Source organism: Suncus etruscus, chromosome 2 (genome assembly GCF_024139225.1).
Source record: "Suncus etruscus isolate mSunEtr1 chromosome 2, mSunEtr1.pri.cur, whole genome shotgun sequence".
Lineage (NCBI taxonomy): Eukaryota > Metazoa > Chordata > Mammalia > Eulipotyphla > Soricidae > Suncus > Suncus etruscus.
In genome coordinates, this window is record NC_064849.1 from 2,194,031 (window position 1) to 2,211,996 (window position 17,966).

Genomic DNA, 17,966 nt, shown 5'->3' on the forward strand with positions numbered 1-17,966 from the left:
GGTTTTCCAATGACTTCCGCAGTCCCTTGACCCCACAGAATGAGGGACTCAAGTGCTGTCCCTCCCAACACCCCTCTCCTTCCTTCTGTGCTATTGGGTGCACAGTGGAAAAGACAGCAAGGAGGCAATATTGGGCGAAACATTTCCTTGCAGAGCAGGAAGAAAAATACAAAATTAATCATGACTGTGTAGGCACAGACATTTGCATTTCATTTAAAAATGGACTGACCCGGGGCTGGAGAGATAGCATGGAGGTAAGGCGTTTGCCTTTCATGCAGGAGGTCATCGGTTGGAATCCCGGTACCCCATATGGTCCCCTATGCCTGCCAGGAGCAATTTCTGAGCCTGGAGCCAGGAATAACCCCTGAGCACTGTCGGGTGTGACCCAAAAACCACAAAAAAAAAAAAAAAAAAAAAAAAAAAAGGACTTACCCTTGGGAAAAAAGAGATAGCACAGAGTGGAGGGGCTTATGCCTTGCATACTGCTAACCCAGGTTCGATCCATATGGTCCCCAAGCTCACCAGGAATAATTCCTGAGCACAGGATAAGGAATAACCTTAGAGAATCATGAGATGTGAGCCCAGAACCAAAAGCAAAAAACAAACAAAAAACCCGAAAGTCAGATAGGATCTTTTTTTTTCTCCTGCAGGACAAGTTCTGATTATCAGGGGTTTACTCCTGACTATGTGCTCAGAAATCGCTCCTGGATTGAGGGACCATATGGGACGCCGGGGGAATGAACCACGGTCTGTACTAGGTTAGTGCAAGCAAGGCAAGCACCATACCTCTTGTGCCGCCACTCCAGCCCCAAGTTCTGATTATTCTATGTGCGCAGAGTCCTGCCCCCCAGCACAGAAGGCATGATCTGATTTTCACTTCTCCAAAGCGCACCCTCTGAGACGCTCCTGTGAGGAGCTGTGCTCAGAAGAGAAAAGAGCCCGAGAAAGGTCCAAACGTAGTGGCAAAATCACACATGGTCACAACACATATACACAGGCTCACACACACAAATGAGGAAAACGAAGAACGAACCATTTGCTGATTAGAAGGAAAGTGTTGGTAGCGGCAGGTAGCACATGCGGAAGCAGAAGGGACGAGGGAGAGAGAAAACAAGGTTAGTCTGGTGATTCTCAGGCTGCAGAAAAAGGGGGAAAGCCCTAGGGACAGCTCAGGCCTGGGACTCCCCATTTGGAGCAGGACACGAGAGTGCCAAGGGTCTAGGCTACTTAGAAAGGGGAAAGTGGCCATTTGTGCCTTTCAACTCCACACGGGAGAAATGAAGCCATGTAGCCCAGGTAGAAAGCAATTCTGGGCCCAGCCATCCTATGCCTAGGAATTTAACCCAGATTACCGTATTTTTGTACCATAAGATGCCCCCTAACCCTTCGCATTTTATGGAGCAAATACCACCTGGAGCAGGTGCACCTGAGTGCAGGGGAGGAGAGCATCTAAAAACTCTGTGTGTCTTATGATTGGGTGCGTCTTCTAGAGCGAAAAATACGGTAGTTTCAAATATGATGTAATTACAGTACTTTTGCAAGACCCCGTGGGTCTCAGGTAGATACACCTAAATCCAGGGTGGAGTCACACAGTACAGCCATAAAACAGAAAATGTAGTTATGAGAGCATATAGCTCATGGAAAGAAAGGAGGCATTTAGGCTTGGCCTTTAAAAAAAATCTTTGGGGGCTGGAGAGATAGCACAGCTATAGGGCGTTTGCTTTGCATGTGATAACCCAGGAGGGCCCTGGTTCAATTCCTGGCATCCCATATGGGCTCCCAGCCTTCCAGAGGCGATTTCTGAGTGCAAAGCCAGGAATAACCCCTGAATGCTGTTGGGTGTGGCCCAGAAACCAATGAATCAATCTGTCAATAAATGAAGTTTAAAAAATAAACTTTGAAAAAATAACAAAAGATAAAGTAACAGTGATTACTGGTGAGGGAGGCGTTGGAAGAGGAACCCATGTCCAGAGACAGATAGTACATTAGGGAAGGCATTTGTCTTGCACCAGCAGACTTTGAATTTTCAGCAACCCATATGCTCTCCAGAGCCCAACCTGGAGTGAACTCAAGTCAGGTGAAGGAAACCCTGAGCATTTTGCTGGGTGTGGCCCCCAAAATAAACAAAATAAATAAATATAAAAATGACAAATAAGAAAGGCAGCGTGAAGCAATATTACCTGATTTTCCTGGGCTCTTTCATCCTCTTCTGCCTTCGTATCGGTATTACCTTTTAATTAAAACAGACAATCAAAAAGTGTAGATCTTGGGGCTGGAGAGATAGCACAGCGGTAGGGAGTTGGCTTTGCATGTGGCCAACCTGGGACCAACCCCGGTTCAATCCCCGGCAACCCATATGGTCCCCCGAGCCTGCCAGGAGCAGTTTCTGAGAGCACTGCCAGGGGTAACCCCTGAGCACTGCCAGGTGTGGCCCAAAAAACAAACAAAACAACAAAAAAAAAAAAAGTGTAAGTCTTTTACAGATCATCATTCCATTAGATCCCCTGAGCACTGCCAGGAATGATCCCTGAGCCAGGAGTGATCCCTGAGCAGAGAGATGGGAATGTGGCCCAAATAAATGCATTTTGTTGTTGTTGTTGTTATTGTTGTTTTGGGGTCACACCCGGCAGCACTCAGGAGTTCCTCCTGGCTTGGCATTGAGAAATCGCTCCTGGTAGGCTCAGGGGACCATATGGGATGCAGGGAATCAAACCTGGGTCTGTCACAGGTCAGCTGCATACAAGGCCAACGCCCTGCCACTGTGCATTTTTTTTTGTTTTGTTTTTTGGGCCACACCCAGTAACGCTCAGGGGTTACTCCTGGCTATGTGCTCAGAAGTTGCTCCCGGCTTGGGGGACCATATGGGACACCGGGGGATCGAACCGCGGTCCGTCCAAGGCTAGCGCAGGCAAGGCAGGCACCTTACCTTTAGCGCCACCGCCCGGCCCAACCCACTGTGCATTTTTGAGACCAGGCTGCCTCAAACACCTCTTCAAGAACATGCTCCATGTGCTTGTCCCTTGGCCTGGGGTCTACCCTGGTGGCTGGCTGGCTGCCGGCGTTGCAGGAGGGTGTCCATGCCCACCATGTGCCAGCATCGCACCTGCGGCCTCTCCAGCACCAGCTATTGAATGTGGGGAGAGGGCAATGGTGCTGAGGGGTCAGGCAGGAAGCAGACACCCTGGTTGGTGGCCTTTTACCTGTCGAGCTCTGAAGCTGCCTCTTGTTCTCTTTGAGTTGAAGCTCCAGGCTTTTGACCTTGAGCTCGAGCTTCACCTTATCCGACTCGAGAGACTGGACCACGAGATGCAAGGACTTGGCAGAAGCCGTCTCTCCCCTGAGCACTGACACCTGCAACACAGGGCGGGGCCGAGGGACAGGTGAGTTCCAGGGGTTCTGGTGGGTGGAGCTGAAAGGCTCTTTAGGTTCTGGGAGCAGGATAATCCTGGTTGGCAGGGCCTGGGGGCAGGAGGACTGCAATGGGCAGCACCAGCAAGCCAGAAGTTTGTGTGTGTTTGTGTGTGTGTGTGCATGTCCTCATTCTCAAGTTTGGTGTGTGTGTGTGTGTGTGTGTGAGAGAGAGAGAGACACCTCATTCTTCACTTTTTCCAATGGGGCCTGAATGGCGTGCGTGTGTGTGTGTGTGTGTGTGTGTGTGTGTGTGTGTGTGTGTGTGTGGTTGTTGGGCTACACCTGGCGGTGCTCAGGTGCACTCAGAAACTGCCTCTAGCAGGCTGGGGGTCCTATATGGGATGCCAGGAATCGAATCGGGTCCCTCCTGGGTTGGCGGCATGTAAGGCAAATGCCCTACCGCTGTGCTCTCTCTCTGGCCCTCACCTCATTCCTCAGTTTCTCCAACTCCGCGTCTTTCTCCGTGAGCAAAGCACTGGTAATACTGATGGATTTCTGCAGGGAAGCTTTCTCTTCCTCGGAGTCTTTTATTAACTCGGATTCTCTACAAGATCAAAGAGTTCGAAATGGCCCAAGTCAGCCCGGAGACAGGTCAGCGCATGGCTCCCTAGAACAGACACTCCCTGGGCCTCGAGTCAGGCTAACGGAAGCTAGTCTCCCGCGACAGTGTGCGGAGGGGGGAAAGGGGCCGAGGTATGATGCTTGCAAAAGTGGAGTGAGGTTTTACTTACTGTGAGGGAGAAAAAAAGTTTGCCTATGTGTACATGCCAGAGCCTGCTATCACTGTGTCCGTTTGAATTTAAAGAAACAAGTTAATAACTTGGGGGGAGATGGAGAACACAACAGGAAAGGGAAAATGACTAGTTCGAACCCCCTCTTCCCCCTCCAAAAAAAAAAAAAAAAAAGAAAAAAAGAAATTCTTTAAAAAACACCTCACCCCGAGGTTGAAGGGCTATTTCTCAAACAAATTACTACCAAGCAAGAACAACGATGAAAACACACACATGCAAAGCATAAGTACACAAGGGCCATGCAACGGGCTTGACGCTGGGAGTATTCATTGGTTCTCACTAATTTCTGTGACTTTCAGCAAGTTCGGGGTTACGTCTGTTTGGAACCTTTGTGGGCCAGGATAGGAGCAAAGGTTTTTCCAACTAATCAAGGGGGAGGGTGATTTTCATCCAGAGGTCCTGGAACAGACAGGAAGTGGCTCTTAGAGACGAAAAATAAGTCCAGAAGGAAAGATGAGCACGGACTTTGGGGTGGAAGATGAGAGCTTGGGGCAGCGGGCAGTTAGGGAGGAAGGACAGTGGCTAGACTGGTTTTCAGCAGAAGGAAGGGGTCCAGCCTTTAAGGAGAGAGGGACACTGACAGGCCATGGATAGTCTCTGGGGTAGGGGGGACGAAAGGGAAGAGGGAAGGAAGCAAGATGGGGAGAGCGGGAGACACAGGCTGATTTGGGCAGGAGCATCAGTGTTTGTGTCTGTGTGTCTGTGTGTGAGCATTTACACCTCAAAAGGATGTGTGGGGTGCACAGGGGTGGCAAAAAAAAAAAAAAAAGACTGGGCGCTGGCGCAGCCTGGGAAGGACAGGAGGTGGGGTCCAGCTGTGTGGTTCCAAGGCCGTACCCCAGGGAGAGGGAAGAGAGGCATGTGGGAATTGGGTTCATTTAATTGCCCAGAGTCCAGCCCATCTATGGTTGCCCATCACCCTTCATGGCTCAGATCCCTGGAGAAAGGGAGGGGAAAAAAGTATACCTGGAGGGGGAAGCCAGGAGGCCCAATGGAAACTTCCTGGGTGTGACCTCGTGGCACTGGGCAAAGCTATTGGAACCATGTTTAAACCTCATGCAAAGAGCCACAGGACTACAGTGAAGTTGGCAGGGAGCGGAGGGAAAAGTGACTCAGAGCAGCAAGTGGAATCCCCCCTGGCCCGGGGAGTCAGGGTGAGTGGGGAAGAGGGAGGAAAAGGGGTTTGGTCCCTCTGCGAACCACTGGGGCCCACGTTAGAAATGGCAGAGAGGTATGTCTGGTTAGTGAGACCCAAGATATCCGGCACACAGATGACAGGATTCTCATGAGTGTATGGCAAACTGAAATTCTCACAGAGATGCAAAGGGAAGTATCGTCTTTTATCTCCTGTGTGGCTCACGCTCAACACTCCAGATCGCTAAGTAGTAAGAAAAGAATCTGAGACTTACAGAAACTGCTCGAATTCAACACCCCCGGACGGGACGTACACTGCCAAGGGTGGGCTTCGCTTCTGCTAAGTGATTACAGTGAGGAACACCTCGCTAGGAGGTAGGATCTTGTTGAAGTAAAAATAAAACGAGGGTTTTAGAGGAAAAGACTAGATACCTGGGGCCAGAGCGATAGCACAATGGGTTCCATCCCCGGCATCCCATATGGTCTCCTGAGTCTGCCAGGAGAAGTTTCTGAGCACAGAGCCAGAAGGAACCCCTGAGCCCGCCAGGTGTGGCCCCAAAACAAGAACAAAAACAAAAGAATATATGCCTGGAAAGGGAATCTGATATTACCCAAAGGGTCAGGAAACCTGGGGTGTCTTAAAGTAGTATGGCATGCAGTTGGGAGCTTGTCTGGGAGAACTCAATGGACTTGGGTCTATGGTCTGCATGCAGGAGTCTGAGCTGAATCCCCAGCACACATGGTCCCCCAAGCAGGCTGGAGGGGGCCCCCAGGACACCGGCTATATGTATCTCAAAGGAAAAAAAAACTTTAGCAGGCACCTGATTCAATTGGAAAATGATTTCAAGAGTTTCATTTGCTCTAAACCCAATGCACATTTAGAAAATGATTTTCAACATTTGCTGAAAACACTCGGATCTAGATTTTATTTGGGGAGTGTTGGACAGTCTAAGCCTATGGGGCCAGGACTTGAACTTGACAGAACCACAAGTCTCAGGAGAGTAGGCGGGTGGCAGGAAGGAGAGGGCAGATTTGTTTATGGAGTCCCCACAGAGGAGAACCGGGGTTGGTCACCTCTGCACCTCCAGCCAGCCAGCCAGCCAGCCAGCCAGCCAGACACAACCAAAAGGGCATTGGCATCTCTTTGAATGACCAGTCTGAGTTGCTAGTTCCTTTACCCCCACCGAGCAAGCCAGGAGGGGACAGATGACACCCCTGTCCCCCCAATCAAGCCGCTTACAGAAATTACAGACTGAGTCAGATATGTAGCTGGGCTCCCCGAGTGAGCTGGTATTCGAAACGCTATGGAGGGAAGAGACACAGAGCAGGAAAGGCGTTACGTGGGGAACCAGAAATTCTTCCCCGGGGAACATATTAGCCAGATTCTTTCCTTACTACTTACAGAAGAAATAAGTTCCAGTAAGGAAGCAAGTACCTTAACGTATTACTGGGCGAGCTTTAAAAAACGCAAGATAACAAGAACCAGGTATTAGAAACAGGAAGAGACATAGAGGCAAATACAGTCAGGAGAACTCAATTTGCACTGAAGGTCTTTGCTGTGTGTTGACATAAAAGGGGAGTGTGTGTGTGTGTGTGTGTGTGTGTGTGTGTGTGTGTGTGTGTGTGTGTGTGTGTGTGTGTGTGGTTCAGAGTACTTTACGAAACAAAAGCAAGACACAGAGGAACGAAAGCAGCCAAACTAAAAGTAGATAATACAACGACTTGATTTACTAAAAAAAATATATGAAATTTATTTATTATAACGGGGATAGACTTTCTTGAGTCTTACCATCAAAGAGACACACAGATAGAGCAAAGGAAGCAAGAGTTGGAAGGGAAAAGAGAGGAGTGAGATGAGCTTCGGTCGGAGCCAAGCGCAGACACAGTCAAGACAATCAGACACCCACAGAGCTCTCCTCTCTGAGCACTGCGGTGCCCCTGGGGGCCTCGGTACCATCAGGATGCTCCACCCCAGAGGTGTCCTATTGTTGGGGGTCGGGGGTGGGGGGGTTAGAGGTGAGGTGGGCTGTGTGTGCGCTGGTGCAACAACAGATCCCATGGGAAGTCCACCTGGGGTGGGGGAATGGCTCTTTGGGAAACCCGCCCAGTTTCTTCCATCCATCCTAGCTGCTGCAGCTGGGCGAGGGGACAGACAAGAGGCAGGGCTAGGACTTGGCCTCCCCTTGGCCCCTCTGTGTCTTCCAGAGCAAAGTACAGAGATGCTGTTGCTCATTCAGACTCAGCTGTGTTTTCCCTTCATGGAATAATACTGCTTTTTGTTTGTTTTGGGACCACACCTGTCAGCACCGAGGGGTTACTCCAGGCTCTGAGCTCAGTTGCTCCTGGCAGGCTGGGGGGACCATAGGGGATGCTAGGGATGGGCTGCGTACAAGGCAAATAAATGCCCTCCCACCTGTGCTATCGCTCTGGCCCCAACACTTTTTTTTTAAATTCCATTTGCCTTTTGCACTTTCATTTAAACTTCTGCAGGAAAGTTCAAATTTTGCATTTAACAGTTCCATCTCGGTTTCATTCTGCGGCACGCTATCTTTATCTCCTGATATTTTGGTTATTTGTGATTTTGTTCTTCGGTTAGAATGTTTAATTTAATGGCTGGAGAGTTAGCATTGAGGCAGGGCATTTGCCTTGCATGCAGAAAGACAGTGGTTTGAATCCCATCATCCCATATGGTCCCCTGAGCCTGCCGGGAACGATTTCTGAGCGTAGAGCCAGGAGGATCGCCTGAGCGTTGCCGGGTGTATCAAGGGAGTTTTCTGGGTATTTTTGGGCCACACTAGTCAGGTAGTACTCAGGGTTTACTCCTGGCTCTGCACTCAAGAGCTCACTCCTGGTGGTGCTGAGAAACAAGATGGGATACCAGGGATCAAACTCAGGTGGGCCACATGAAAGACAAGTGTCTTCCCCACTTTAATATATGGCTCCACAAGATAGGTTCTTTTTTTTGTTTTGTTTTGTTTTTGGGTCACACCGGAGGTGCTCAGGGGTTCCTCCTGGCTCTGAGCTCAGAAATCGCCCCTGGCAGGCTCAGGGAACCCAATGGGATGCCGGGAATAGAACCACCATCCCTTCTGGATTGGCTTCGTGCAAGGCAAACGCCCAAATACCCTACCACTGTGCTATCTCTCTGGCCCCAAGAAAGTTTCTTTTTAATGTAAAATAACATAGAGTTCATGTCTATATGTCATTTTTTAATTTGATTTTTGTTTTGTTTTGTTTCGTTTTGGGCCACACTCAGCAGTGCTCAGGGTTTCCTCCTGGCTCTGTGCTCAGAAATCGCTCCTGGCAGGCTTGAGGGACCATATAGGATGCCGAGAATTGAACCCGGATCCGTCCTGGGTTGGTAGATGCAAAGCAAATGCTCTACTGCTGTGCTATTGCTCCGGCAACACAATGTCATTTTTAAAAAAAACTGCAACCAAAAAGGTTGTGTAAGAAAAAGTAGTTATTGCTTCTCTTCTGGATTTAGTCACTGCAAAATCCTTGGTCATCCCAGTTTTCTGTTTTTGGTCCCTGTTTTCTTTTTGTTTTTTCAATTTTTTTTTTTTTTGGGTTTTGGTTTTTGGGTCACACCCAGCAGCACTCAGGGGCCACTCTTGGCTCTATGTTCAGAAATCGACCCTGACAGGCACAAGGTACCATATGGGATGCCGGGATTCGAACCACCAACCTTTTGCATGAAAGGCAAACGCCTTACCTCCATGCTATCTCTCTGGCCCCATGTTTTTTTCAATTTTATTTTTTTAATTTAAAGTGGTCCCTGCTTTCTTACCTAAGTGACACTGCATGCTGCCACTGAAGTCACTGGCTGGACCCAAACCTCTGTCTTTCTAAACAGTGTTTGCAGTTTGATTCCTGGCTCAGTCATTCTCTGCTAGATTTCCTTTCCTACCCCGTTCCAGTACCATCATTGCCCTGGGGTTGATCATGGGGCTGTTCCAAGATCAGATTAATGCATAGACTGACATGAGAGACAGAAACCACAGGGGCAAACATCAGGACTTACGCCCCTAAAGGCCACATTCCCTGACCCCAAGGTGACAGGAATAAACTCCACGTGCTTCTCCCATTTCCTCCACCCCCACTGCTGCTTACCCAAGAGTTGTGGAAATAACATCCGTTGGCCCCATACCAGAACCAGGACTTTCAGAGGTGACAGAGTGATGGTTTGATGGGGTGATAGGATCTCAGCAGTCCAGGGTCCCAGGACCAGGGGTTAGGGTGAGGAGAGGACTTTACAGGAATGAATCTGAGTCTTTTTCTTTTTGAGTCTTTCTTAATTTAAAAAGGAAAAGGGACCCCTAGACTCACTGAGTGTAGCTTAAAATCAAAATAATTCTTGACTGGGGCCACAGCTCAAGAGAGAAGACCCCAGGTATCCCCAAACCAAAAAAAAAAAAAAATCCTAGTATGTTTTTCAGTTTGTCAACAATGAACCACATGTTGACTCCGATTTCTGAATATATATATCTATATATGTATATATCAGCTTTCTAAAAGCCACTGCTAATATTTTCCTCCTAAAACACACACGCACCGACTCGCGCGCGAGCACACACACACACACACACACACACACACACACACACTAAACACAAAAAAAAATCCTACCTCTTTTTCATTTCTAGCAGTTGGTTGTTGAGCACGGATCTCTCTTCTTCCAGCTGTAAGGACACGCGTGACAAGTTCAGTTCCTGAGAAGCCTGCTCGGGGTGATTCAGCCCACACATGGCACCCTGGGGCCCCAGTCCACAGTAAAGAAATGGCAGAATGTGTGGATGTAGTATCCTCGTAGAGAAATGGCCCCTTTTCCCAAAACTAATATTCCAGAAATCTTTTCTCTTAAAACCCATTCTGATGAAAGGAGGAAAAAATTACCTGGGGACCATATGGGGTGCCAGGAATCGAACCCAGGTTGGCCACGTGCAAGGCAAACGCCCTACTGCTGTGCTATCACTCTGGCCCCTAAAAGTTTATTTTCTCATGCTTTCAAATTCCCTCCTTAAACCCCCCCCCAACACATCCCCATCCCAAGTCCCCCAGAAGCTCAGCTGGGAGCAGGTCTCAGAGACACCCCTGGGAACCTCTGTCCTCACCCACTGATCGCATCTGAGTGTCCAGCCAGGCCCCCACTGACCTTTTGCTGACTCGTGACTTGGTCTCGGCTACGCCCCAATTCCTCAGTAAGTTTCACATTTTCTTCCTGCAGCGCGGAGAGCTGCTGAGCCTTCTGGGCAGCCGCCTGCTTCAGGGCCTCTCTGCGGGAACAACGCAGGGTGACCATGGAGACAAGACTCTGATCAGGTGCCCGCTACCCCACCCCCACCCGGGACTCAGTGGGTGCCACCTCAAAGGCCCCAGGCACTGGCATGGTCTTAAAATATACCTGTTGTCATATGCTGTATGATTTTTTGCCTTTTTTGTATGACTGTATTACTTTTTCCTTTCATCTTTTCTTTTTCTGTTTTTTTTTTTTTTTGGGGGGGTGGCCATACCCAGTGACACTCAGGGATTACTCCTGGCTATGAGCTCAGAAGTCACTCCTGGCTTGGGGGACCAAATGGGACACCGGGGGATCGAATCGAGGTCCGTCCTAGGCTAGTGCTTGCAAGGCAGAGGCCTTACTTCTAGCATCACTGCTCCAGCCCCTCCTTTCATCTTTTCTGAGTTAAATTAGCACAAGTGCACTTAATGAAGTCAACCCTAACCCTCAGATGATTTATAAACTCTGGCCAATAAAAGTGGCACGGAAAGGGAGGGAAAAAAAAAGTGGCAGGGAAGGGGCCAGAGAGATAGCATAGTGGTAGGGCATTTGCCTTGCATGTGGTCAACCAGGGAAGGACGTGCGTTTGAACCCCAGCATCCCATATCATCCCCTGAGCTTGCCAGGAGCAAGAGCCAGGAGTAATCCCTGAGCACTGCCAAGTGTGGCTCCCCCCAAAAACACACACACACACATACACACACACACACACAAATAAACTATTATAGATGGCCTTAGGTTTAGCCATTCCAATCATAATGGGCATCTTTTTCCTAATGTTTGTGCTCAGATTTTCAAAATTATTTTGTCCAGGGTGATATTTTCCCCCTTTCATCAGAATGGGTTTGCCCGCCCACACCAAATCAAACAAACAAACAAACAAACAAAAGTGGTAGGGAAAGCAGCGGAAAAGAGAGAAGCTTGGCTGGCTCCGTAAAATCCAGGAGCTGCACAACCACCCCTGGCTGAAATGCACCTTTTTCCGTGACTGTCTGACTTCATGTGTGAAACTGCAAGCTGAGACACCATACACACACCCACACCCACATACATGTGTGACATACATCCTGACTGCTGAGAAGGGACAGAAGCGGAGGGTCAACGCTGGGCCTCCCCAAGGGCCACTGCCAGAACTCTGCACCTGCTCATTCCTAAACAGAATTATTTTTTGTTTTGTATTTGTTTTCTGACAGAAATACAAGTTGCTGGGCCAGAGAGATAGGACAACTGTAGGAGGTTTGCCTCACATGAAACCGGCCCAGGACGGATGGTGGTTCGAATCCCGGCATCCCTTATGGTCCTGAGCCTGCCAGGAGCGCAAAGCCAGGAGTAACCCTGAATGCTGCTGGTTGTGGCCCAAAAATCAAAAAAAGGAAAAAGAAAAAAAAAGAAGAAATACAAGTTGCTTTATTCACCAGTGTCTGTCCAAGCCCAGCACTGGTGTGAGACCGACTCTATATTCAGACTACAAACCAGGTTGACCTCGCACAAGGCCAGCACCTACATCCTAGTATCTCTTGGGCCCATGCCTCCAGCCCTGTGCTGACACATGGATGTTAAAACACTTCATCCTACTATTGTGCTTCTATTTCATGCTATTAAAGGTGTGATGACCTTGAAGCTCTCTCTCTGTTGACTAGATCTTAAGTGGGCTGTCACACTGTGAACTCAGCCACTCTTCGGGCTCTGAATCCATCTGTGCTATGGAATACGACTATTTTTCTTTATTTTTTTTGGTTTTTGGGTCACACCTGGCAGCGCTCAGGGGTTACTCCTGACTCTATGCTCAGAAATTGCTCCTGGCAGGCTCAGGGGACCAGATGGGATGCCAGGATTCGAACCACCATCCTTCTGCACGCAAGGCAAACGCCCTACCTCCATGCTATCTCTCCAGCCCATGAACAGGACTATTTTTTAGCTTTTTGAGTGGTATTTGGTATCCTCATTTTTCTTGATTTTTAGATCCCATCCATCATACATTGCCTTCCAGGATGAGTACAGGAGTGGAATCCATACAAAAATTCTCACAATACATTAAATAAGGTTTTTGTTTTTTTGGTTTGGGGGCCACACCCAGAGGCACTCAGGGGTTCCTCCCGGCTCTGTGCTTAGGAATCACTCCTGGCAGGCTCAAGGGACCATATGGGTTACTGGGAATGGAACCCAGGTCTGTCCTGTCTCGGCAGCATGCAAGGCAAATGCCCTACCACTGTGCTATTGCTCCAGCCCCCAAATGAAAGGTTGTAATTTTTTTCCTAAGCTATTTAGTTAGCATTTCAGGCCTGAACTAACTACTCACTCAAGAGCTGGGAGACTAAATCTTTTTTTTTTTTTTTTTTTTTTTTGGTTTTTGGGCCACACCCGGCATTGCTCAGGGGTTACTCCTGGTTGTCTGCTCAGAAATAGCTCCTGGCAGGCACGGGGGACCATATGGGACACCGGGATTCGAACCAACCACCTTTGGTCTTGGATCAGCTGCTTGCAAGGCAAACACCGCTGTGCTATCTCTCCAGGCCCGAGACTAAATCTTTTATTCTTTGGTTTTGGGGCCACACTCAGTGATGCTCAGGGGAAATTTCTGGCTTTGTTTGGGAGGGAGCATCTGGAATTCAGGGGATTGTACCAGGTGATCTGTGTGCAAGGCCAGCTCCCTACCAGCTGTACTAACGCTCTGGTACCTGGGAGATTTGATTTTAATGAGATCAAATATCTCCCTCTTTTTCTCCATCTCCATCTTCTTTTTCTTGTTTGATTTTGGTTTCTGAGCCACACCAGAGGCATTCAGGGGTTCCTCCTGGCTCTGTGCTCAAAAATCGCTCCTGGAAGGCTTGGGGGACCATGTGGATACTAGGAATCAAACTGGGCCAGCCATGTGTAAGGCAAACGCCCTCCCCGCTGTGCTATCACTCTGGTCCCCACCATCTCCATCTTCTGACCTGTGAGCAGCTCCTGGCTCTTTGTTCAGGATCACTCGTGGAAGTGCTTGGGGGACCCTATGGGATGCCGGGAAACGAACTGAGGCTGGAGACATGCAAAGCAAACACCCTCTGAGCTGTGTTATTGCTCTGTCCCCCAATGAAGCCCTTTTCTCCTCAAAGGAAATAAACTTACATTTCTTTCTTGAATGTCTCCATTTTTTGATTCTCTACAGTCAGAAGCTCTTTCGATTTGTTCAACTCTTCCACGTTCTTCAAGTTGTTTTCTTTGAGAGTGTCCAACTTAAAGACCAAGAGAAAAAGAACTTGATGAGATGATTTTGTTTTCCAAAGACATGGCTGGAAAGCAGATCATTCAGGACAAAGCACATTTTCATAAATAGACAGGGGGCTGGAGACACAGGATATGCCAGCAGGAAGTCCAAATTGGTCTCTTGAGAAACCCGTGTGTGTCCTCCCAAAAAAAGGGGGGGGGTGAGAGTGTCAGGATCTGGAGGGTTGAGAGGCCATGAAGGGAAGAATCAAAGACTAAAGCAGAAGGGGGGGTTTGTTTACTTTGGGATGGGGTCACAGTTTACCCTGAGCTGAAGACGGCGCTCAGTGAGCAGTAAGCACAGGCCTGACCACCGGCTCTGAGCCCCGCGGCCCAGCTCTATCTAAACCCAGATGCGATATTTCAGGAGGACACAGGGGCACCAACTGGAGTAGGTCAAGAACATGCCAATGCCACACTGAAGTGGTCTCAATGGCTCAACACTGGGTTGACCCTAGAAATGGTCAGAACCTTCATTCTGAGGCTCTTGCTGGACAATTCTAAAAAGACATTGAGACTGAGATTCCCCAACTAAGGAAGCCAGGACAGATGCCCCGTGAGGCCGGCGAACACACGTGACCTCCCCTCCACACTTCCAACGTGCACCAAGCCACGCTTGACTGAAAACCCCCCAAAAGGTCCTGAGGATGAAAGGGAAGTGTGAAGCTGACAGAAAAGCCATTGAAACCCGATTACTTCGCTCTGGAGTTTCTCGTTTGTGAGTTTGCTGTCCTCCAAAGAGGCCAATGTCTCTGACTTCTCCTTAGTCATCTGCTCCATGATCTGCTTGGTGTCTTCCGCCGTCTGCACAGCCTGGGGACGAGACCGTGACATGAGCCACGCTGAGGCCTTGGTGGTGACACTCGGGCACGAGGTCCAGCATGTGGGCCCCTGATTTAGCACAGCACCAGGCCAGGGAGGCAGCGCCCCTGGATCGCCAAGATTCGAGTCTAAGATGCTCAGTGACAAGATAGGCCCAGAGAGAGCCAAGTTCTCACAAGAGGAACGAAATGACTGGTCAGCAGGCCTCGAGCTTGGGTAAGAAGTGGGTCAGGAAGGGCTAGGAGAAAAGGTGTTAGTGGGGGATGCAGTGGGGGATGGAACCTAAGTCAGCCACGTGACAAGCAAGCACATTCCTCCAGGTCCTATCAACTTTCACTCTGATTCCTTTACCACTTAAGTCTTTAAGAGCCACAGCGGAACCCACCACAGTAATTGCCCCTCAAGTGACAACCTTGCCCTTGTGCATTCACAGCTTCTGCCCTTCCTAGGAGCGGCCACCAGGCCCTCAATTGCGAGATGGCCCTGGTGGCTGTCCCAAGAGCCTGCCAACAGGTACAAGCGACAGACAGTGAACGCAGTGTGTGTGTGTCCGGTGGGCGGGTGGGTGGACCCTCTTGAGGAGGTCTCATGAATCCACTAACACAGCGGGTGCCCGGCTGAGCGCCCCAAGGGGGGCGCTCGCTTCTTCCACCTGCTCCCCTTTACCGTGAGCGACTGCAGCGCCTGGAGCTCCCCAAGTTTCCCCGTGAGTTTACTCCGGTCCTTCCGCAGGACACGGTTCTCCTTCTGGGCCTCCAGGAGCTGGGCCGACACGTGGCTGTTGGTGGCGGCCAGCTGGCTCATCTCCTTCTGCAGGAGAAAGTAGCTCTGGGCCAGCGCCTCCTTCTCCTGCTGCAGCTCCCGCGTCGCAGCCAGCAGCCTCTTGCTCTCCTGCACGGCCTGGGTGCGCTCGGCCGCTGTGGCCTCATGCTGCCGCCTCAGGTCCTGCAGGATCTGGGTGAGGCAGCTGTGCAGGCCCTGCAGCTCTGCCTTGGACTGAGACAGAGCTGCGAAATCGCTTTTCAGGGTGTCGATGTTGGCTGCCAGGCGGGCGGCCTCGGCTCTCAGGAGCTCCTTCTCCTCCAGCATCTGGGCCGCCTTCTGATCGGCGCAGGATTTCTCCTGGGTGAGCTCCACGTTGTCCGCCTGCAGCCCCTGGGACCGGGCCTGCAGCTGCTCCAGCTCCTGCTCCAGCTGCACCATTCTGCCCTGCAGCCGGCCCACCTCGCGAGATGAGGCTTCGCTCTGGGCGGCGTGAGTGTCCAGCTCCGATGCTAGGGCCTGCTGGGCGGCACGGCTCTCCTCCTGGAGCTGCTCGTACTGGCCCTGGAGGTTCAGGTTGTCCCGTAGCAGCACATTCTTCTCGGCGCGGCAAGTCTGCAACTCAACACTGAGGGCCTCATGAGCCTGCTGCAGGCCTGCCTGCTCCTTCTCCAAGCTCTTCCGGGCGCTCTGCGCCTCCAACAGCAGCAGCGCCAGGTCGCCCTTGCCAGCCGCCAGCTCCTGGAGCTCTTGTTTGAGGGTGTCCAGCTCCCCCAGCAGCTGCGTCTTCTCCTGGGCCAGGAGCCTCCGGCTGGCCGCCTCCTCCTCGTGTTTCTTCGTGACATTCTCCAGGGCCTGGGCCGACTCCTCCGTTTGGGCCAGCAAGTCGCTGAGCTTCCTTTCCAGGGCCGCCTTCTCCTGCAGGAGGGCCTCATGCTGCCGGCGCAACGTTGCCGCCTTCTGGCTCGCCTGCTCCTGCTCGGAGCTGAGCAAGTCGAGCCTCTCCTGCAGGTTCCGCTCCACATGGGCCGCCTCTTCCGAGCGCCGGCGCAGTTCCTCGGCCAGGCGGCTGTTCTGGCCCAGCAGCTCTTTCCTCTCGGCTGCCAGCCTCCTCTCCGCCACCGTCAGCGTCTCCTTGTCATGCAGGAGCTGGAGGCACTCGGAGGTCGAGACCTCCCGGCTGGCCTGGAGCTGCTCCAGCAGCCGTGTGAGGCCGGTGTTGGCCGCCTGTGCCTGGAGCACCTCCAGCTCGGTCTTATGCACGGTGGTGGCCGCCTCATCCAACTGTGAGCGAAGGTGGCCGGCCTGGGCGCTCAGCAGCTGCTTGGCCTGCAAGGCTGCATCCAGGCTGGCCTGCAGCTGCTCCTGCTCCTTCTGCGCCCGCTCCTTCTCCAACTGCAGGGCCTTGTGGCTCTGGGCCAGAGTGTCACGCTCCAGCGTCAGGGCCACGCAGAGGTTGTCGAGGTTCAGCTGCTTCTCCAGGGCCGATTTTTTCTCAGTCGTCAGCTCTTCCACCTCCTGCATGAGGGCCTTCTGGGCGCGGGCAAGCTCCTCGTAGGAGCCCCGCAGCTCCCGGATGGCTTCGTCCTTGGCTTGGGCCAGGGCCTTGTTCTCCAGAATCAACTTCTGGACTGATTCCTGCAGGCGGTCCCGGTCCTCGCGGCCCTTCTGAAATTTAGCCATCAAACTGCTCTCGCTGAGCTGGGCCTCGTCCACCTGTGCCTTCAGCCCCATCTGGGCCTCCTGCAGTGCCTCGTTCTCTGCATGGAGCCTCAGCAACTCCTCCCGCATGGCTCCGGCCTCAACCCGCAGCTTCTCCCTCTCCGCTGCCAGCGCTTCCTTCCCAAGCCGCTCCTGCCGGTAGAGTTTCTCGGCAGCCAGCTTGGCCTCCAGGGTTTTCTCCTGGTCCAGGCGGAGCATCTGGTGTGCAAGCCGAAGATTCTTGTGGTCTTCCTGGAGCAGAGAGGTCCTGGCCTCCACCTCCACCAGCTTGGCCAAGAGCGAGCCTTGCTCCACCTTGAGACCGGCTCCCTCCTGCTCTAGCAGCTGCTTCTGGGACCTCAGAACCCTCAGCTCCTCCGACATAAGCTCAATTTCTTTTTTGGCAGATGTTAATAAGTATGTTAGCGACTGGAGACAAGAGATGGGGAGGAGAACGGAAACTAGAATGAAAAGCCAGCAATCAAAGGCAAGGCTAAGTCACTTAATGAGGCCTAAAAGGAAGAAAGAAAAGAAAGAGAGAGAGAAGGAAGGAAGGAAGGAAGGAAGGAAGGAAGGAAGGAAGGAAGGAAGGAAGGAAGGAAGGAAGGAAGGAAGGAGGGAGGGAGGGAGGGAGGGAGGGAGGGAGGGAGGGAGGGAGGGAGGGAGGGAGGGAGGGAGGAAGGAAGGAAGGAAGGAAGGAAGGAAGGAAGGAAGGAAGGAAGGAAGGAAGGAAGGAAGGAAGGAAGGAAGGAAGGAAGGAAGGAAGGAGAAAGAAAGAAAATGGGACCAGAGTCCTATATAAATAAATACATTCA

General features: G+C 51.2%; 1 protein-coding gene across 1 annotated transcript in view; it reads right to left on the reverse strand.

Annotated features, from left to right (window-relative positions):
• CLIP1 (CAP-Gly domain containing linker protein 1) overlaps positions 1–17,966 on the reverse strand; it is a 315,265-nt gene that overhangs the window by 250,597 nt on the left and 46,702 nt on the right. Inside the window, exons 16-23 of the mRNA XM_049767747.1 lie at positions 15,355–17,580; positions 14,563–14,679; positions 13,729–13,835; positions 10,492–10,612; positions 9,966–10,018; positions 3,838–3,955; positions 3,201–3,351; positions 2,181–2,230 (exon numbers count right to left, since the gene is read on the reverse strand). Of these exons, the coding sequence (XP_049623704.1) occupies positions 2,181–2,230; positions 3,201–3,351; positions 3,838–3,955; positions 9,966–10,018; positions 10,492–10,612; positions 13,729–13,835; positions 14,563–14,679; positions 15,355–17,580 (2,943 nt within the window). The remainder of the gene's footprint in view (positions 1–2,180; positions 2,231–3,200; positions 3,352–3,837; positions 3,956–9,965; positions 10,019–10,491; positions 10,613–13,728; positions 13,836–14,562; positions 14,680–15,354; positions 17,581–17,966) is intronic.